This window comes from Zalophus californianus, chromosome 6 (genome assembly GCF_009762305.2).
Source record: "Zalophus californianus isolate mZalCal1 chromosome 6, mZalCal1.pri.v2, whole genome shotgun sequence".
Lineage (NCBI taxonomy): Eukaryota > Metazoa > Chordata > Mammalia > Carnivora > Otariidae > Zalophus > Zalophus californianus.
Genome location: NC_045600.1, coordinates 86,914,054 through 86,936,226, shown reverse-complemented (window position 1 = coordinate 86,936,226; position 22,173 = coordinate 86,914,054). Strand labels below are relative to the sequence as shown.

The 22,173-nt window shown below is 39.3% G+C and overlaps 2 protein-coding genes and 1 pseudogene across 2 annotated transcripts; 1 reads left to right on the top strand and 2 right to left on the bottom strand.

Moving 5' to 3' along the window:
• Positions 1 to 1,466: 1,466 nt before the first annotated feature.
• Positions 1,467 to 19,877, bottom strand: BLOC1S6 (biogenesis of lysosomal organelles complex 1 subunit 6). Its single transcript, XM_027572795.2, has 5 exons — positions 19,152 to 19,877; positions 13,697 to 13,838; positions 6,698 to 6,785; positions 4,633 to 4,719; positions 1,467 to 4,213 (listed from the first exon to the last, which is right to left on the bottom strand). The coding sequence occupies exons 1-5, from the start codon at positions 19,231 to 19,233 to the stop codon at positions 4,094 to 4,096; spliced, it is 519 nt and encodes a 172-aa protein (XP_027428596.1). The 5' UTR covers positions 19,234 to 19,877; the 3' UTR covers positions 1,467 to 4,093.
• On the top strand, positions 14,012 to 14,342 carry LOC113910519 (60S ribosomal protein L37a-like). The gene has a single exon (XM_027572796.2). It carries the CDS (start codon positions 14,013 to 14,015, stop codon positions 14,325 to 14,327), a length of 315 nt encoding a protein of 104 aa, XP_027428597.1. The 5' UTR covers position 14,012; the 3' UTR covers positions 14,328 to 14,342.
• A 1,859-nt stretch (positions 19,878 to 21,736) lies between the features above and the next one.
• LOC113910518 lies at positions 21,737 to 22,173 on the bottom strand (annotated as a pseudogene).

Sequence of the window (22,173 nt, the reverse complement as noted above, 5' to 3'; positions counted from 1 at the left end):
CCCAAATTTTACCTGTCTTCTCTTTGACCACCCTTCCTTCACACTGTGTTTCTATGGAATTTTTGCTCTAAGCGCTTTTCAAACGAGTCATTAGAATTGTCTCCCTTGACTACTCTCTTCACTCTCTTAATGGCTTTGAAATAAACCTAGTCTCACCCAAATGCTAACCAAAAGACCGGATGGCCCTCTGGCCTCATACATGCAAACAGAGCTAAAACAGTATGAACATGCAAGAGAACAAATCTTAAATATCTGATTAATCTGTATAAACACAGTCTTTGAACAAATACACAATATAGGAACTATCTGGGTGCCTGACTGGCTCAATGGGTAGAGCATGCAACTCATTTTTTAAGATTTTATTTATTTATTTATTTGAGAGAGAGAGAAGGCATGAGGGGGGGCAGGGGCAGAGGGACCAGCTGACTCCCCACGGAGCATAGAGCCCAACGCAGGGCTTTAGCCCAGGACCCTGAGATTATGACCTGAGCTGAAGTCAGACACTTAACCAACTGAGCCACCCAGATACCCTGAGCACGCAACTCTTGATCTCCAGGTTGTGAGTGAATTTAAGCCCCAAGTGTGGTGTTGAGTTTACTTAAAACAAACAAACAAGCAATAAACAAATAAATGAATAAAACCTCATCCAAAAGGAAAACCTAGAAACTAAGTAATTTTTTTAAATATATGCACAGTGAGGTTTGGAGGTTTAATCATTAAAAATCATTGCTTTGAAAGAAATTTTATATGTACATAAAAGAACCTAATGAAATCTATAGATCCAATCTTGGGAAACACATACATACAAAATTCTAGGAGAGATTTATGAGAGTTCATGTCCCCGCCAAAGGCTATCCACAGAAGTCCATGGACTCCCATATTAAAAAAATTAAAAACCTGACCTAAAATATTCTATTAGTTGGAAATCTCCATTATTTACAGGTGATTCATGCAGGGATCCTCTACCAAATCACTAAAAGTTGTAGTGAAAATAATAAATAAATAACTGTTATAGTTATCATTTCTATTCTCAAATAACTTCATGAAGTTGGGTGATTTCAACCAGAATCGTTTCACAGGACTTTCTATCATCTTCTTTTTTTTAAGATTTTATTTATCCATTTGACAGAGAGAGAGAGAGAGAGAGAGCACACAAGCAGGGAAAGCAGCAGAGGGAGAGGGAGCAAACTCACCGCTGAGCAGGAAGCCCAACGTGGGGCTCGAGCCCATCATGACTCGAGCTGAAGGCAGGTAGTTAACCAACTGAGCCACCCAGGCGCCCCTCTATCATCCTTCTGAAAAGGATTTCATGAGTAGCCCACTCATTTTGTGATACAATCCACAGAACACATTAAGTAGATGACAGGAGAAGAAAGCAAAGGAATAAAATGTTTGAAATAATAATACATAAAGGGAAACACACAGTGCTACATACAAAACAGAGCTTCATAAAGGACCTGGGATAATTCAGAGACCTTTTTTTTTTATTAAATGTGTAAAAAGTAGTCCACATTGTACAAGCTCAAAATCAGACAAATGTACAAGGGTGTGTAACTGGCATATTATGAACTGTATACAACCAAACACTCACTGCAGACACAATCCATATTACATTCAATGTCTGCATATTTACATAATACCTACTCTAAAGTAAATACAAAATTAACTGTCACTTTAGTTCAGTGTATGTGTGATATAGTTCAAAATAAAGGCAATTTTTTTCCACCAAAAAACCAAAGGTAATTATTTTCAAACCAAGTACCAATTTACCATATTGTGCAAAAATATTTCAAGACTAATATAAAGGGTTCCATTTAGGTTTAGTCAGTAAGATATATTTCTATGCTACTGAAATACAGCTAAAGTTTTAGATTGTAATTACCAATGTAACAGTACTTCTGATTTACAACTGACCTAAAAATAGCAGTTGCTAATATATATTCTTGACATTTTAAAAAATCTTCAAAACTTAAATACAATTCTAAAAGTATATGTGCCTTGCCACTCACTCAATAAACATGATTTATTTTAATACAGATCACAAAAGTTCAATTAATTAACCAGAATTCCGTATCTATTTCCTGCCTGCTATCTATTCCAGTCTTAAATCTAACTTTATATCAAAAGCAGCAGTTCAGAATTTCGTAAGATTAATCCCAAGAGTTACTGGGTAGCTTTTAAACTATCTCATTCCTTATAAATATAAATCACAGACAATCTAGATGAGTAGTCCCCTGTATTAGAATTATGTGGGGAGCTCTCAAAATTTGCATGGGCCCCACCTCAGAACTAATGGTTAAGAATCTTCCAGAATGTCTGTTTTGTTTTGTTCTGAAGTTCTCAGGTGATAATGGCATGCAGCCTAGTGTGAACCTCTGACCTAGAGCACTAGACCAATGGGTCACAACTTTTAAGGTACATCGGGAACCACTTGGGGGGGACAAAAAAATTTAAAAAAAAAAGACAAAAACAAATAAGTAGATTTACTTCAGTTAGATTGAAAGTGGTGTCCAGAAACCAGCATTTTAAATAATCACTGCAGCTAACCCACACACCACTCTGAAAAACAATGCATAGCCTTATATAAATGAGTACATTCAGCAATTTAGGTGACATTGTCCTGCAAGTGCTAATGAATCCTGTCCCAGGCAAGTTTCACTTAGTGTTTGAGGGCAAATGTAGCCTTTTAAGATAAAATATATTTATATTTTTAAGTATCCGGTAAAGTCAAGTAAATTGTGAGATCATAATTCATTCATTAAAGGGACCGGCTTTCCAATAAACTGTTTAAACCTTTAAATAGACCAGTTTTTAGCAGTCAACTTAAATCTAATGCCCTCTCCATGGTTAGCCTGATATGAGATCAGAGGTAGTGATTCCAGCTTACCAAAAATGTAATGTAGACTATAAAAGATACACAATTCTAAGCATACACCTTTATAGGTTCTGTACAGTGTGTAATAGAGATTAAAGACCAGTTGGATATTAAATAATATTAAAACAATGAATAATCTCAATCTTAAAAAATGAAACTTCATGTGATATTTCCCTCGAATAAGTTCCTACTAAAAATATTGAGGGGAACAATCCAGAAAACACTCAAGGTATCATGCCGCCTCTTTTGTGAAGAAGCTATTTGCTAATTTTCTACCATTCTTATCATTATCTATAAAATGGGTAGTTGGCATAGATATCATTCTACTTTATGAATTTTTTTTAAAAGCACAGAAAATGTAACCACATATAAGGCCACACAGCAAATCAGAGGATAGACAGAACTAGCGATTAGACCTTCCATTTGGAAAGTTGGAGTCTTATCAATTTGGCAACTGTATCTCAGGGTGTGACAACCCTAAGTATTATAAACATTGAAGCATATTTGAGCGTGTGACAGCTCTATCACCCCTGCCAAACGTTAGGAGTAGGGATCACCTATTTTCAGCACAGAGAATACATGAGAATGAGAGAGCAACAACATTAGGAAGCAGAGGGGATGGTTAGCAGGGTCTATCTGGAATCTTGCCCACCTGTCCCATGTCTAAGATGCTATTTCCTGTGTACACATGTCTCCATCGTGTTCTTCACAAAGGCTTATACCACCTCTTTTCCAAAGGCATATGTGATGGAACAGTTAGCACTTCTTCTTAACCAAGCGATGAAACGGCAATTACCAAAAACCAGCACTGTGTTGCCAGAAAGGCAAGTCATTCCATAAATAAGAAACTGAATCTTTTAAATCCGTGCTTACCAAGATGCTACAAAACTCATCCTAGTTTTTAATCACTTAGAGTCTAGACCACTTTCCAGTTTATAAATCATTCAAGGCCAAAATAATGAATTTGAAAATTATGCAGAACAGAAGCTGGAAAATTACATGTAAATCCTCAAACCGAGTGACATTATGTCTTCTACTTGGTGGGGGAAGCTTCCTGAATGCGGAAATGAAGATATGGAGACAGCAGTCCTGCGGAAAGGACTGCGAGATGGGAGACAGTGGCATAAGGCACTACCTTCACCCCAGCCTACCCTGAGGTCACCCTGGATGCCGGCCATACGGGCAGGGGAGGGCGAACACACATGCGCGCTCAGCTTCTCACGTCCTCTTAGCTGGTTTGGCAGTTAACTGCTTTTCTCTTTCAAATTCCTTCTCGCGTTGCTGCTCCCTCTCCAACTCCTCTTTCTGCCTCTTCTGCTGTAGCTTAAGTGCTCTTTTCTGTGTCAAAAAAATTTAAAACCAAGAGAACAATCAAGGCTTATCAGTTGTGGCCTCATTTCAAAGTAGCAGTGCTCTGACTTGAGGTAATCCACATGCATTTAATAAATTTCATATTTAACTTTTAAATTTGTCTGGATACTTTAAGGTGCCCCTTAATATAAAAAAATTTTTTTTAGTTTCTTACTCCAAACTCTTACTGAATGAGAACAGCAGGGACAATGAAAACACGAGCTCCTTAAAAGCCCAGCTATGAGTAGAAAAGCCCAGAGTAGTATGTGTTTTAAAAGAAAACAGTGAACCATGAATTAAGTATGTTATTGTATATGCATATCTAAGAAGTCAGAAGATGAATACTGAAAAAAACAAACAATTAAACCTCTGCTTCTATAAAGAACTTGAAAGAACTGTCAACTCACTTTTAACTTCGACGTCTTTTCATGAAGCATCAACATCTCTTTTCTTATATTCACCAACTTGGCATGATAGTGTTTAGCTTCAGTGAACTAAACATGGAAAAGGAAATGAAAAGCCAAGTTAAAATAGGCTGAAATTAAAAAAAAAAAAGGGAAAAAACAGACATTTTGAAATAGTAAAATGGATGAGTTATAAATTACAGTTCATTCTGCCTCAACGGTCACATCTTTTAAAACCTTAATTATCTAATTTTAATGCCAAAATTCAAATTTCATTTAAACCACTAACAGGCATTTGAAAACATTTGATTCAGTTCAAATTGAAAAAAAGAGTTACGAAACATAAAATAGACATTTATATTGTGTACAGGTAACATTTTGCTTTAAAAACATGCAATGTAATCCTAAAATTTTACTAAGACTATCCAGTAATGCTATCAGTTTCATGTAAGAAAAAGGAGAACACTCTACTGTCTTTACAGGGGAGAGCCTGAGCAGGGTACACAGGACAATTTCAGTGAAGTGTCCGCCCATCAGGAAAAACCAAGCTATGGCCAGATAATCCTGAGAGGGCTGTGGACAAATCTGGTCATGTTCCTTGGGCTTCTAAAGTGAGACCACGCAGAACCACCTCTGTAAGGACACTCCTTCCCAAGTCATGGTATGTATGGACATTCCATCTCAGCCAGAGATGGGAGCAAAAGAAAAAAGCACCTCATTCTCAGGAGCCAAGGTTAACAGAAAGAGAAGACCAAGTAACAAGAATAAGAGATGTGTCAGTAAAGAAATTAGCAACCTACATGTATCTACAAGTAAAGTCTTAGTCTGATGAGTTCTAGAGCTTACAGATCCTCTTCCCTGTCCCGCCCCCGCCTCCCCAGGGCCTTACAGTTCTCAGCTCCTGAATGATAATCAAACCACTCTTGGGCTGAGAGAGGAAAAAACAGGAAGACCCTTGCAAACTGAAGTTACACTATTACATCTGCTTGGTTCATTCATTTATCACTCATTCACTCAGCAAATGTTTGTTCTGCTGCAATATGAATTCAGTGGGGAAGACAAAAGTAGGTCAGCGTAGCCTTGTCCATCTCCCTTGAGAACAAGTCAGAAAACCATTAAGTGGAAGACTTTGTATTTACTACCCCAGGCCTCTGCCTAATGCTACAGAAGATGAACTCTGTTTTTGATCATTATAAAGGGAAAACATTAATGAGCCACATTTGTTCAACAAAAAGTTCATTTTTTGACACATGTATGAAAGTCCACAAAATCATACAAACCAAGCTACTGCTTAATGTTGAGGTGAAAAGAAAGTTCCTTATTTTTGTTAATTCCCTGCTTCTTAAAATAGAGCATCAGTCCTCTCATCAAAAAGCTATAAAGCTTCTGATGAAATTCACTACTGTAACATACACTGAAAGATATAAAGGATTTATAAAGGACCCCCCAAAGGGTCCATTTCAGCATTAATATGTTATGACACTATGAATGGGCCATACAATTAAATAAAATGTTGATTTTTAAAAAGTCTTGTAATTCGGGCGCCTGGGTGGCTCAGATGGTTAAGTGTCTGCCTTCGGCTCAGGTCATGGTCCCAGGGTCCTGGGATCGGGTCCCGCGCCAGGCTCCCTTCTCCTTGGGAGCCTGCGTCTCCCTCTCTCTCTCCCCCTCTGTCTCTCATGAATAAAAAAAAAAAAAAAAAAAAGTCTTGTAATTGATTAGGAGAGATGCACGCTCCTTAAGGCGAAACACAGCACCCCAAAAGTTCCTTACTTTTAGTTCTCTTAGTTCTCTTTTAGAAGTCTTTAATTATTATGAGCAAATCTATTCCAGACTTTAACAAATAAGTTCCATTTTCTACTACAAGTTCAACATTCGAAAGATAACAATTCAAGACAATGGAAGTTCTAGTAAAGTAAATAAAGGTTTCCTGTTAAAAGACAAATCCTAAACATTAAAAATTAGAGGAAAAGATCCTAAATATACCTAAGTACAAAGTTGCACAGGATAAACCTAGTTATTTCTAAGCCAAGCTCTCATTACGCTGTGTCAACTAAATCATACTTACCAAAGCATTAATATCCAACATAGAATGACATTCTTTAAATTTTGAAATCTCCTGTTCCAGTGTGTCTAGTAATACAACTTGGTTCTGTCTGAAACAAAAGCACATCGCCAAAGTAAACTGTACATACTGTAAGTGCTGGAATCACATTTCATCTTGGTTAATGTCAAAGGTAAAAATTAAGTTGAAAATGTATTGCCTCTCCAAGGCTTATTTGGTTTAACAAAATCTTTTTCAAAATAATATTCCAGGGGCGCCTGGGTGACTCAGTCGGTTAAGCCTCTGACTCTTGATCTCAGCTCAGGTCTTGATCTCAGGGTCATGAGTTCAAGCCCCACATTGGGCTCCACACTGGGAATGTGGAGCCTACTTTAGAAAATATAATCATAATCATAATATTCCAAAGCCACATTCTGGTAACTGTATCTTTTATTCTTGCCTAAATGAGTAGTAACTCTAATAACTGAATCTAACTGTAATAATTGAAATCATCAAATCATTTAAAATCATTTTGTTACTTGTTATTTCTAGCAACTCTGTATTATCCAAAAAAAAGTTTTTTTATACTATCTTGCCCAAAAAACTTGATTTTATGTATATTAAAACTGCAAAATTACCATAAAGGAAATGGGAAGCAATGACTTTTTAGATTAGAGTTGGGGAAAATGCACTATCAATGGATACCTCAAAAAGGTAAAGAAGAAGATGAAAAAACAGGACTAGGAAACACAGATTCCCCACCAATAACAAGTTGTGTGATCCTGGAAATTTAGTTTATCTCTCTGGGCCTAAATTTCTTTATTTATAAAGTGAGAAGGTCAGACCACGTAACTTCTAAGGGTCCTCATTAAAATTCTGATTCAAAACCTTCTATTAAAGAACAGAAGCCAACTTCCCTGATACTCCTCTCCAGATCAACCAGTCCTAGGATCACAGGAATAAGTAACACTGAGGGGGCCACTGAATTAAACATTTTAAAGAATACAGGGAAAGCAAAATATGACATGATTTACTTGCAAAACTATGCTAAACAGAGAATGATGAAAAAAAGAAACAGCAATGAAGAGAATGAAGAACAGTTACAACATCTCCACCACCCAGCAAGGAGTTTGGCATACCCCCCAGGTCACAAGTTTGTCCGTTTGGCTCTTGAGCAGAGACCACAGAAAGTGAAATACACAATGAATAAGAAGAGAACCCAGGAAGTCAATGACCCGACATAAGCAGGATGGCAATGACAGACTGTTACAACTAGAAAACAGTAAAGAGAAATCAATAAAGCCAAAAGTTGTTCTTCAAAAGATCAATAAAATTAATAAACCTCTGGCCAGACTCACAAGGAAAAAAAAAGAGAAGACACAAATTACTAACATTACTTATAGAAGAGAAATCATCACTGACTCCCTGGATATTAAAGGGATCAGAAGAGAATATTTTCAACAATTCTGTCCACAAAATTGATTACTTAGATAGAAACAACTAATTCCTTGAAAGACACAAACTTCCAAAACTCACACAAGGAGACACAGATAATCTATGTAGGCCTATATTTGTTAAAGGAATTCAATCAGTAAGTAATAACCTTCCAGAAATAAAAATACCAGGACCAGACGGATTCACACGTAATTTCTACCAAACATTTAAGGAAGGAATTATAACACTTCTCCACAATAGCGTCCAGAAAACAGAAGCAGAGGGAGCGCCTCCTAACTCATTCTATGAAGCTAACATTACGCTAAAACCCAAACTAGATAAAGATACTACAAAAAAGGAAAACTATAGACCAATATCTTTCATGAACAGAAATGCAAAAAAATCCTCTACAAAATATTAACAAAACAAATCCAACAATATAGAAAAAGAATTATACACCACAACCAAATGAGATTTATTCCAAGTACGCAAAGCTGGTTCAACATTTGAAAATCAATCAGTGAAATCCAAGACATCAATAGAGTAAAGAAAAATCATTTGGTCCTATTACGTGATGCAGAAAAGGTATCTGATAAAGTCCAACACCATTCATGATTAAAAACTCTCAACAAACTAGAAAGAGAGAGGAATTTCCTCAACTTGATTAAAAAAAACATTAAAAAAAAAGCCTATAGCTAACATCACACTTGTGAGAAACTAGATGCTTTCCCCTTATGATAAGGAGTAAGGAAAGACTGTCTGCTTTTATTATTCCTATTCAACATCATACCACAAGTTCCAGCTAATGTAATGAGACAAGAAAAAGAAAATAAAAGGTATACAGGTTGGAAAGGGAGAAATAAAACTGTCTTTGTTCACAGATGACATGACTGCCTATGTGGAAAATCCCAAAAAATCCACAAAGTATATGACTATAGCAAGGTTTCAGCATACCAGATTAATGTATAAAACTCAGGAGTGAATAATTAGAAAAATCAATACCACTTACAATAACCCCCTTCATATAAATAGTTTGATATAAATCTAACAAAATATATACAGGCATTATATGCAAAAACTATAAAACTCTAATGAAAGAAATAAAAAAAATCTAAGTAATGGATATTCCAACTACATGGAATAAAAAACTCAATACTGTTAAGATAACAATTCCTCCCAACCTGATCTAAGGATTCTATGCAATCTCAATTTAAGTCCCACCAAGTTCTTTTATAGATATCAACAAACTGACTCTAAAATTCACACAGAAAGGCAAAGATAGAATAGCCAACGCACAATGAAGAACAAAGTTGGAACACTTAATGCTACCCAATTTCAAGATTCCCTGTAAAACTACAGAAATCAAAACAGCATGATAATGGTGAAAGAACGCACTGATCAATGGAACAGCATAGAAAGCTCTTAAATAGACGCACACAAATATAGTCAATGGTTCTTTGACAAAAGAACAGAGGCAACGCACTGGAGAAAGGATAGTCAAAGGTGAGGGAACAACTGGACAGTGACGTGCAAAGAAATTAACCTAAACACAGACCTTATAATTTCACAAGAATTAACTCAAAATGGACCACAGATCTAAAGATAAAATGTAAAACTCTAAAAAATCTAGAAGGAAACACAGGAGGAAATCTAGGTGACCTTGGTTTAGAGATGAATCTTTACAAGAAATATCAAAAGCACGATCCATGAAAAAAAAATGTTGGTAAGTCAGACTTTTAAAATTAAAAACTTCTAAAATAAATTAATTAAATTAAATTAAATTAAAAACTTCTGCTCCAGTACCTGGGTGGCACAGTTGGCTAAGTGTCTACCTTCAGCTCAGGTCATGATCCCAGGGTCCTGGGGTCGAGCCCAACAACGGGCTCCCTGCTCAGCCCGGAGCCTGCTTCTCCCTCTGCCCCTCCCTGCCCACTCGTGCACGCGTGCACTCTCTCTCTCTCTGTCGGAAATCAATAAATAAAATCTTTTTTAAAAAATAAATAACTTCTGCTCAAAACAAAACAAAATAAAACAAAAAAAAAACTTCTGCTCCAAAAAAGACACTATTACAAGAACAAAAAGACAAACCACACACTTGGAGAAAATACTTGCAAGACACATAAAGGACTCGTATCAAAAGTATACAAGGAACACTTAAACCTCAACAATAAGAAAATAAATAACCCAATTTAAAAACAGGCAAAAGATCTGAATAGACACTTAGTGTATAATCATGAATTTGTCTGATCTTTGTCCCAGGTTCCTGGCATGCCTATTCTAAGATGCTTGTAATTTCCCAAATGACAGGAGTATCTTCATTACTCACAAACCCCTCTTGGAGCATGCCAGAGTTTATGCTAATGAGGTGATGGGGGATGGACATGCGAGAAAGATCAATCATGTGGTTACAGGGTTGGGGCTTTGAACCTGGTGATATCAGTCCACGTGATACCATTACTGCTATCAGTCTTCTCTCCACAGAAGGGAGGTGGGGGGAAGTTGCTGGAGAGTGAGTTCAATTACATGGCCAATGATCCAATCAATTATACTTAGAGAGTAAAGCCCCAATACAAACTTTAAACACTGAAGCTCAGCAGAGATTCCTGGTTGGTAAACACATTGATGTGCCAGGAGGGTAACGTGCCCTAATTTCACTAGGAGGGGGCGCCTGAGTGGCTCAATCGGTTGGGTGTCTACCTTCAGCTCGGGTAATGATCCCAGGGTCCTGGGATAGAGCCCCGCATGCGGCTTCCTGCTCAGTGGGGAGCCTGTTTCTCCCTCTCCCTCTGCCTGTAGCTCCCCCTGCTTGTGCTGTCTGTCAAATAAATAAAATCTTTAAAAAATAATAATAATAATGTCAATAGAAGGCACAGACACTCTGTGATGGAGATATTCCCAAACCCTGCCCCTATGTGTCCCTTCATTTGGCTGGTCCTGATGTGCATCCTTTATAATAAAACGGTAATTATAAGCGTGTTTTCAGGGCGCCTGGGTGGCTCAGTCTGTTAAGCATCTGCCTTTGGCTCAGGTCCTGGGATAGAGCCCTACATGAGGCTCCCTGCAGTGGGGAGTTTGCTTCGTCCTCTCCCTCTGCTCCTCCCCCTACTCATGCTCTCTCTCTCTCTCAAATAAATAAAATCTTAAAAAAAAAAAGTAGTGTTTTCATGATCCATAAGTCTAGACACTCTAGAAAAAGATTCCACAGAATATTTACCTACAATATCAGGCAGAAATGACTGGCTTTCCTTTCCCTTTAAGTTCTGTATAATCTGTGGTACATATGCTGGGAGTGACTGGGAAGCCTTGATGCAGTATCTGGGGAATGATCCTCTGACAAAAAAACTATCTCCTTGGAAGGTCCAAGCATGAATTATCTCAAAGGGAATCCCACTAAGGCTACTTACAAGTACCTTGCTAGAGGCTTTTAGGACCTAGATCCCAGAACCTCTTTTTTCTTTCTTTCCAATGTTCTTAAAATGATGAACACATGTACAAGAATATTCATAAGCTTTCTTATATATAAAGTCAAGTTTTGTTCTTGGTCTTCCCTACCCATTGTTAGCTACAAAGTAAACTTGATTTGTGTCTACCACTACCTTCTCCTTCACCTCTGTAGACCTATTTCTATAATGTAAAGTGGCTTAATGAAAATTAAACTGTTTTGATAACACAGCCAGGACTGGATCCCAGGTGCCTCTCAGTCCAGCACTCTTTCCCCTAAATCTTTATCAGCGGTGGGATTTGTGGAGAGAGGGATGAAAGAGGCAGCTACTAGAAAACATCTTTTTCCTTTCAGTGAAGTTTGCTTATCTTTCCTTAACACTACAGAGGTATAATAACTGCTTATTCATCATATTTAATTATTAATTTTACCACTAACCACTGCCTGTGTAATCCTTTTCAATTTACTTACACTTGTTGGATCTCAGTTTCCTCAACTATAAACAGGAATAATATTAATACTTCATAAGGTGTCAGGATTGAGATACAGTATATAAAGTATTGGGCAAGCAGTCTATATAGTAATAGTAATAAACAGCAGCTGAGTTTACTATCATCATCATCATCGTCATCGTCACCGTCATTTAGGTGGTTGGAAGGTAAGTGGGATTATTTAAAACACTAAATTTTAGCCAATGTCATCAATTAAACTCTGCCATTAAACTGTGCTTCCCAACTCCCTGGGGAATGATCCTCTGAGAAAAAAACTATTTCCCTATCCAGATGTGTTTTGCTTGCAGTTTCTTACCTTCCTTCAGTCTAACATACTTCATCCAAACTCCCCTATGAAATTTTTATGACTTTTTGCCACGAGAATTGACTGGCTTTAAAATACAAGGAATACCACACACTAGGGGGAAAAAAATGTCATTGGAACTAGCAGAAAATTGCTAGTTGCAGGATTGCTGGCAACTCCCTAACTCCAGGAGTGTACCACAGAGTAGAACACAGTACCACTTTCATACTCATTTACCACCTTCAAATCCAAGGATTATAACATTCCTTACGAATATGTACAAAATGGACAGTTGTTGTTCCTCTCCTCTTGCCCTAATACAGGTTTTTTTGTTTTTTTAAGATTTTAATTATTTATTTGTCAGAGAGAGAGAGAGCACAAGTGCACAAACAGGGGGAGCAGCAGACAGAGGAAGAGGGAGAAGCAGGCTCCCCGCAGAGCAGGGAGCCTGATGCGGGGCTCGATCCCAGGACCCTGGAATCATGACCTGAGCCGAAGGCAGACGCTTAACCGACTGAGCCACCCGGGCGCCCCGAATACAGGCTTTTCAGGTAAGTTTTCAAAGGGTAGGTCTTAGAGCAGCAACAGCTTATAGCCAGTTCATAGCTGACAAGCACGAAAAGCAATGATAGGCCAGCGTGCGCAACTAAGTGAGGCCCTACCCAAAAGGAAGTAGAAGTTTAGTCTGCTTTTCTGGGTGGGAGCTGATAAACTTAGTATATATTTTGCATACTGATCCTACTTCATGAAATCCCGTTCTTCCCTTGGTATATCCTCCAATCCTTTAGTCAGATAGACTTATCTACTGGAAATGAAATGGGTCCTCTCAAAAAAAGATAAAAGATTTTTGGCAACTCATGTGAAGCAGCGACTGAAAAGGAATGTGGCTCTTATGGAGGCAATTTTGCAACACTACTCAGAAACGGGTGTGTGCCCATCCTGCAACACTCCCAGCAGGCAATATTTTCATAAAATAATGGTAAAACACCAAAACTAATCAAATAGTCCAGATCAGATTTAGGGGTACCTCTTATAAAAGACCAAACACTCTAGGAGTAGTATTCATTTCACTTTTTACATTTAAAGTATTATTCACTTAAGTAATCTCTATGCCCATTGTGGGGCTTGAACTCAGGACCCGAAGATCCAGAGTCACATGCTCCTGCTTCTGGGACTGAGCCAGCTGGGCGCCTTTCACTTTTTACATTTAGATTACTAAGTACTCCTTCACTCCCAACTGCTACCACTAAAGACAGAAATACTCAACTGTATTAAAGGTTACAAAATGTTATGCCTTAATGCAGTTTATACGCAAGGGGAAACGAGTGCATGGAAGGTTTTTGTTAGCTCACGTGAGTTCCTGAAGAGCTTGTTTTGATCTCTGCAAATCTGGCAGGTAGTGAGAAAGCAATCCTTCTGCAAGCTGCTCCACAGCTTTGTCCTCTACAGTCAAGTCCTCCAGTAACCCTTCATCCGGAGAAGTGTCCCTTAAGCCTGTCCCCAAGAAAAAATCAAATGTAGGAGTCATGTAAATGGACATGGGGTAAGAGAGTAGTGGGGAAGGAGGGGGCTGGCTCTGGGGTGCAGAGCACACACACAGGACACTACAGGCATCCTTCCTTTGCTTTTTTTAGCTTTACCTTCCGAGTGTCCTCTAAAAAACAAGATATGAGCTCTCTGGGCTCAGACCTAGTTTGCGGCGACATGGCTAAACGCACCAAGAAGGTCGGAATCGTGGGTAAATACGGGACCCGTTATGGTGCCTCCCTCAGGAAAATGGTGAAGAAGATTGAAATAAGCCAGCACGCCAAGTACACTTGCTCCTTCTGTGGCAAAACAAAGATGAAAAGACGAGCTGTGGGGATCTGGCATTGTGGCTCCTGCATGAAAACCGTCGCTGGTGGCACTTGGACCTACAACACCACTTCTGCTGTCACAGTAAAGTCGGCTATCAGAAGACTGAAGGAGTTGAAAGACCAGTAGAAGCTTTACCATTTGAAACATTACTAGCCTATAACAAATGGGTTAATTTATGTAACAAAATTACTTTGGCTTGTTGTTAAATTTCTTAATTAGATCTTTCAATTTGTGTTGCATTAGTTTTGCTTTCTCAAAGGCCTTGGAAATTAAAAATCCGTCTAATTTTTAAAAAATAAATAAATAAATAAAAAACAAGATATGAGCACTCAAAAAATGGTTTTAAGCTACTGGTATAAGGAAAAGTCTGGATTAAAAGAACATTAACACATGCAAAACATATTCTGTATGTTTATGTATTTTCCAGGGCAGAGGATTTACAGTTTTCAATGGATTATTAAGAGTCCGAGGCCTAAAAGTGGGAAACAGTCACTGAATGAAAGCAATAAATTCTTCTTTTCATAAGCATGCAGAAATGCAATGCCTAAAAAAATTTTTTTCAACTAAATGTAATTCAATTGATGTGGGTCAACATTTACTTTGCATATAGCTTGATATATTATTTCCACGTAAAAGGAAGGTTGTTTTATCATTTGTTAGAAGGCAAAAGATTTTCAAAGGATTTCTCTTGAGACTCAGCACCTTAATTTACCATAGAAAATAGTGTATAATAATTGCATGCAAATCTCGACGTGATGCCAGGAACTATGCTTCATACTTCTCCTTTGAATAACAGTATAAGCACTGTCAGCCGTTCAAAAACATCTAAAATGAATACCCATCAATCACTACTCCTACCAAGAAAAGTACAAAACAATTTCTAAACAGGGTTCGGTGAATGGTTTTTAAGATTTTAGAATCACTGGTTTAGAATGAGAAAAAAAAAGTGACATGGTCATATTACTAAAATTGTACTCTAAAGGCATTTTTATATGTTAAACTCTGAAACATCTCCATTTAATCATAATCTGGTAATAAATCAGCAAGATCAAATTAGATCATTATATAAAATATATTTATTATGGCATACTACTTACAGCTCATTTCCAAATATAGTTTTTACCACAGACGTAAATTTTGGCAAGATTGAGAAAAACATGTCGTCATACTCAAAGTAAGTTTTTATAGATAAAAAATAGTACGATTTTTATTTTGAGTCTGAGAAATATATGAACTTTGGAATTCTCCAAGTAGCAAGGCAATATTCAAACAGGTAAGAACTAACTAGAAACTGAAGCAGTCCACAAATGAAATAAAAATCTAATGGGAAAGGGGTGCCTGGGTGGTGCAGCTGGTTGGGCATTGGGCTCAGGTCATGGTCTCAGGGTCTTGAGATCAAGCCCCGAGTTGGGCTCTGGTCAGCGCGGAGTCACTTGGGAATCTCTCTCTCCCTCTCCCTCTCCCTCTGCCCTTCCCCACCGTGTGCATGCACTCTCTCAAATAAATAAATAAATCTTTAAAATATATATATAATGGGAAAAAGTGGAGTTTTACAGATATTGCCACTGATGTGCCATCAGATGGGAAGTGAATAAAGTGTATCTGAACATTAATGCCATTGCTTAAGGCTTAATTATAGTAACAGAGCAAATAGCAACTTTCTTTAAGGATATACAGAAAACAAGTATTACAGATAAACAACAGAAACACCCAAATAAGGATATGTCAACTTTAAGGAATCACAACTAATACACTTCCCTTACATTATATAAACATTTTAACTCACAGACCTCCCCCTACTCTACCCCAATCTTCTGGTTAATTATGGAAGAGTCCAACTTACATTTCTAAATACATCAAGTTACTAAATTCAAGGTACTTTACTGTGGGAGATTAAAGGAAAAGAAAAAGAAAGGGTCCTTACACTCCTCATACAAGAAATATTAGTACACACTTGTATTAATACTAGTACTAGTATACTAGTTTCCAAGGTTACAAGAATAAACTAAGCAAGTCCCCTTCTCTGAAAGGGCTCGATACAGGGGAATCATAATATATGAGAAGTGCCATTAGAGAAAAAGAAACTGTTATGGGAATTCAGAGGAGAGAAAGATCATGTTTACCAGGGAAGTCTGGGAACAACTTCTAAAGGAAGTGTGGGAACTGGAGTTTAAGCTTGCAGAATGGATAGAATTTTCTTTTTAAGTATTACTCATTGTAAAAACTTGAAATGCAAAAGAGGGAAGAATAAGCTGAAAAGTAAAAATACTCTTTCTTGGGGCACCTAGCTGACTCATTTGGTAGAGCATGCAACTCTTGATCTTGGGGTTATGATTTTGAGGCCCACATTGGGTGTACAGATTACTTAAAAAATAAAATCTTAGGGGCACCTGGGTGGCTCAGTCAGTTGCGCATCTGCCTTCGGCTCAGGTCACGAACCCCGGGATCAAGCCCCGCATCGGGCTCTCTGCTCAGTGGGAAGCCTGCTTCTCTTTCTCCCTCTCCCTCTGCCTGCCACTCCCCCTGCTTGTGTGCTCTCTCTCTGTCAAATAAAGAAATAAAATCTAAAATAAATAAATAAATCTTAAAAAAAATACTTTCTCACTCCCTTACTCCAGTCACTCTAGTTTCACAGAGCCTTCGAAAAAATTGTCTCTGTATACCGATGCAAAAACCCTGTTTTTAGGGGAACCTGGGTGGCTCAGTTGGTTGGGCGACTGCCTTCGGCTCCAGTCATGATCCCAGAGTCCTGGGATCCAACCCCATGTCCGGCTCCCTGCTCAGTGGGGAGCCTGCTTCTCCCTCTCCCTCTGCAGCTCCCCCTGCCTGTGCTCTCCTGCTCTCTCTCTGACAAATAAATAAATAAAATCTTAAAAAAAAAAAAAACCTGTTTTAATCGTAAATGAAATAGTATGCATATTGTTCTCTTAAATATACATCTTAGATATCTTTCCATATGCATGTATATGCATCTACTACATTTCTAACAGAATAGAATTCTACCACATTTTGTTTACCAGTTCTCTGTTATGGAATGAATAGTTTGTGTCCCCCACCACTAAATTCTTTTGTTTAAGCCCTAACTTCCAACACAAAGGTATTTGGAGGTGAAGACTTTGGAAAGTAATTAGGTTTAGATGAGGTCATGAAGGTGGGGCCCCATGATGGGGTTATTATTCTTAAAAGATAAAGAAAATCCAGAACTCTCTCCCTCCACTATGTGAGGACACAATGAGAAGGCAGCTGTCTGCAACATCAGAAGAGGGATCTTACCAGGAACCTGATTGGCCAGCACATAGATCCTGGACTTTGTGGAACTCCAGAACTTCAAGGAATAAATGTCTGTTGTTTAAGCCACCCAGCCTATGGTACTTTGTTGTAGCCGCCCATGTAGACTAAGATACCTAAGGATAGGTATTCAAGTTATTTTCACTTTTTGCTATTTCAAACAATGTTGCCATGAGTTTCCTTGCTTATCTTTGCATATCCATGTCAATGTTTCTGTAGGATAAATTCTTAGAAATAGAATGATGGGACAAAGGGTTTAGGCATTTCGTAAACAGACATTGCAAAACTGCCTTCCTAAGATAGGGCACCAATTTATACTCCTACCAACACTCTTTAAAGGCCACTATTTCCAAATGGGTAAGAATTCTAAAGGAGTGGAAGGAATTCCATATGGTTAAAAAGGGGGGGGCAGCAGAAGGAAAGGTGGGAATATGGTATTGCTCTGAAAAGAGAAGGTAGTTTGGAGTGTCTAGAACATAGGACATAAGCAATAGTGAGCTTATAAAATCATGTGGCCAGCCCATGAGGATCCCTGAGTGTCAAGTTAAGGGATTTGGCCCTTTGGTTAGTAAATAGTAAGGAGCCATTTTAAGGTTTCCAAGCAAGAAAATGACATGACTGGAGCTTTATCTTGGAGCAGGGATATGACAACAGTGGGACAGATGCAGCAGAAGAGTAAGAGACTGGAGGTGGATAGCCTTACAACTGGCCTTGAAGGTGAAACTACAGAGAGGAGATGGAAACTGTGTGGTAGAATCCCCTAGACTAAATAGAGGTAGAAGGCAAGTGAAAGGAAAGTCAAGACTAACGTCAAAGTCTGAAGTGAGAGTGACTTGGCACCATTAACAGAATCAGACATCTACTTTTATTTATGCACAGGCTGTATGCGAGGTTAGAGCAAAACAACCACGTCAAAGTACCCAGCAAGCAGATGGAGAGGCAAGAGGAGAGGGACCCAAAATGCACATATATACAAGGAAGTCATATTAATAGAAGCAGCTTATGAAAGTGGGGGCGATCACTGAGGAAAAGCATGACCAAGAAAGGGCAGAAAGCACTATTTTTAAGTAGCCTCTATATTCCTAGAACCGGAGGTAAAAGAAACACATCTAAAGCCCTGCAGCCTTCCTCATTTGGGGTTCCTCATCTGAACAGAAACTGTTTTGACTATTTTCTCAATTCTCCCATGGATGGTACATAAATAGTACCATTTAGGATGCCTGGCAAGTCAATTTATTACATTCAATGGATGCCTTAGGGTATTAGGGCTTAAATCTCTCCTGGAACTCAGGCTGAGAAAGCTGCTGGAGGAATGTCAACAAGCAAGACAGCATTTCATGGGTGAGTGGTCAATCATACTTGGATACATCAATTCTCTGAATGACAAACCGATATCTTTCTGACAAATTCATCCTTGACCATTAACGTATAACAAACAGCCAACAGTGTGCCGGAGTCAACACACAAACGCAGAATGACCTCACCATCAACCGCCCCCCAGACTTCGTTTCCCACTCATGCAGCTCGGCCCCGGGGCCGACGCGATGCCCCACTTCCGCGCTGGAGCCAAAGCCTCGGAGACGAGCAGCTCTCTCCCGCCCAGCAGCCCCGGAGACCCACCCACTCGGGTCCCGGCCGCCCGCCCCGCCCCATCACACGTACCCGGCGTCGGCTCCCCTGCCCCCCGGCCGAGGGGTGGCCCTGGCAGGACCCCGTCCGGGGACGTCGACCCAGGAACACTCATGTCCTTCCCGCTGGGAACAGGGAAGGGGCAGTTAGTGCAGACGGTCAGACGCAGTAAGAGCGCACCCAACGCGTCCAGCGCCCAGCCGGACAGAAGCGGCGGTCGCACCCGGAAATGACGGAAGCCGAAGACTGTGTGAGCGCGGGTCCGCCCCCCTCTTCTTGCCTCCACCTCCACCTGCTCGACAACTACCCGCCGCGCTCCTGGGACTCCTCGCTGACGTCGTAGTCGGGTGGCGGGCGCGGCGTCAGTAGAGTCCGCTGTGCCGGGGTCGTGTTTTTGCGACCGGTTGTCGGGGAGTGGGTGGAGAAGAGCGCGCTCCCTGGTGGGTCGCGAATGTGGGAAGAGCTTTAGTGTTGAACGTGATGGTGCAGTCGGGCTTTGTTCACCAGAGCCAGGCACAGCTTTTCAGTTTTTTGTCCGTGTTAAGGAAACACCTTGAGGAACAAGGACTGCGTGGTTTTCCTGCGATTTGGACCATTTCTTAAAAATAAGTGTTTAGCTCTTTGAGCTTCAGCCTTGCTAATTGGGGATTTGCCAGGATTCCGGTCTCCCTTTGTTGATCGTAGGTGAATGATTTTAAGGCCTGGGTTGCAGTATCTGCTGGACGAATGAAGCCAAATTACCGGAAACTGGCCATGCAGAGATCCTGCGGGATGATGTCATGATTTAATGAAAAACTCAGAAATGGGCAGAGGCAGCCTCAGGCCACATAAAAAGATCAGCTATTCCCTCCCTGCCTTAGACCCGCTCACCTTGAGTGTAATAATGGCTTTCTGATGTTACACCCCAAAATTGCCCGTTCGGTGTTTTATGGGGCAGCCAAAACTGTTTCCAAAAAAATGTGGATTTATGTCGAGCCTCAGAAACATGCACCTGCTCCCCATTGCCCTTGTCAGTGCATTCACACCCTTTTGGCCTCCTTTCCTCTCAAGATTAGCTCCTTACTACCTGTGGTAAGCAGAATAATGCCCCCCACCAAAGATGTCCACGATCTTAATCCCCAGAACCTGTGAATATGTTAAATTTCACCCACAAAGAGTAGTTAAGGTTGCTAATCATTTGACTCTAAAACAAATTATTCTGGATTACTAAATGGGCCAAATGCAATCACAAGGGCCTTCAAAAGAGGGAGGCAGAGGGAGATGTGACTATGAAGAATGATTAAAAAGACTTTGAAAATAGAGAACAAGAACAACCGGCCACGTTTGTGGTAATCTCTAGAAGCTGGAAAAGACAAGGAAGTGGATTCACCCCTAGAGCCCCTAGAATGGAACTCAGCCCTGCTGACACCTTACTTTGATCCCAGTGAGACCTGTGTTAGACTTCTGACCTACAGAACTATAAAAAATAAATTTCTGTTGTTTTAAGTTTGTGGTAATTTGTTACCATGGCAATAAAGTAACGCACTACCCTTCAAGCATCCTTTGTTCCTTCCCAACATCCAACCAAAACTATGCCCTTTGATGTCTTCAGTGTTCTTGCTCATGCTTCAGCCTGGAATAGTCTATTCTTTTCAAAGTCTTACTCATCTTTCAAGGCTTGGTCTAAATAATACCTTTAAAATAATTCACAATCCCACCTCCCCTTTCAACTTTCAGAAATTATAGTAATAACCTTTTCTCAACTACAAAGCATCCTGCTATTTAGCACTTAATCCATTCTTATATGAGTTATTTCCTTTGTCTTCCTTTATTAGATTTTAAACTCCAAACAGAAAGTCTTATTCAAAGAGAACCATAATGGGTTTTCAATAAATGTGTGCTGAATGAATGAAGTATTGATTCTCCAGAGCCAAATTCCGAATACCTATAATCTCCAAAGTCTGAATCACACAAGACGGCAATAAGCTGCCTGGTAACCCTAGTTTATTATTAATATTATACCAACAAGATACTGAGGTCCTTTAGAAGAGACCCGTGTCCTATGGGTTGTCTGTAACCTCTTTATCTCTTGGCACAGTATTAAGCATATTACCTGGATTTTAAAAGACTGGTTGTTTGAATTTAATAGGATGAAATTAAACTGTCACAGCCTGCCTATTTTTATCATCTTGTCCTCTCCTATTTTGCTTTCAGGAAAGATTCATGTTAGAAATTTTGATGAATGTTCTTTTTCAACATTTTACATTAATGTAACAAAAAATGCATCAGCTAAAGAGACAAGAAGTACTTTCTGCCAGACCCATTTTGCTTTTCTTTCTCCTTTTCCTTCTTCCCCCTGCAGATTTTAGCTCAATACATCAAGTGCTTTTTGAAGATCCACTGTGTTCCACCCTCCATTATGCAGGTACTGTGCACCCAACACTGCATGTGACAGCTCAAAACACAAGTTTGGAATTTGATGCCAAAGAAGTAAACACAGTTCATTGAGTCATACATGTCTTTCAAAATACCTTTCATTTCCCCAGTGGCAGGGGCCTTCTTCTCTTTCTCTCTCTCTCTGGTTCCCAGGTTTTATTCAAGAACTCATACAAAATATTCAATATACAAATAAATGAGTTTTAATCCTTATCTCCCTCCTTTTCCTTCTCCTGGTTAATGTGGAAATAACGCAATTCATAACTCTCTTTGCTGTTAGCAACTATGCATAACCAATCACCTAGATTATTCTTCAAATATTTTTTGGTGAGATATTTCAAATACCTTTTGGAAAAAGGCACCTCAGAAGTTACAGGAATCTTGCCCTTGCTCCTTTCAATGCTTACAACCCCTTCACCAAGATTCCCAGGTTTTCCATTCACTTCAATTCTTTTTTTTTTTTTTTAAGTCCAAGCCCCCTGTTTATTTGGTCACCTTGATTCTCTCTTGAAGAAACTGCTCAAAATTGGCAGCATCCATGATTCCATCTTCTACAGGGTGAGTGCAGTCAAGGGTAAACTTCAGAACTTGCTTCCTTTTTTTGCCCCCCCTTCATGAAAAGCTTTTTCAGGGGCATCAT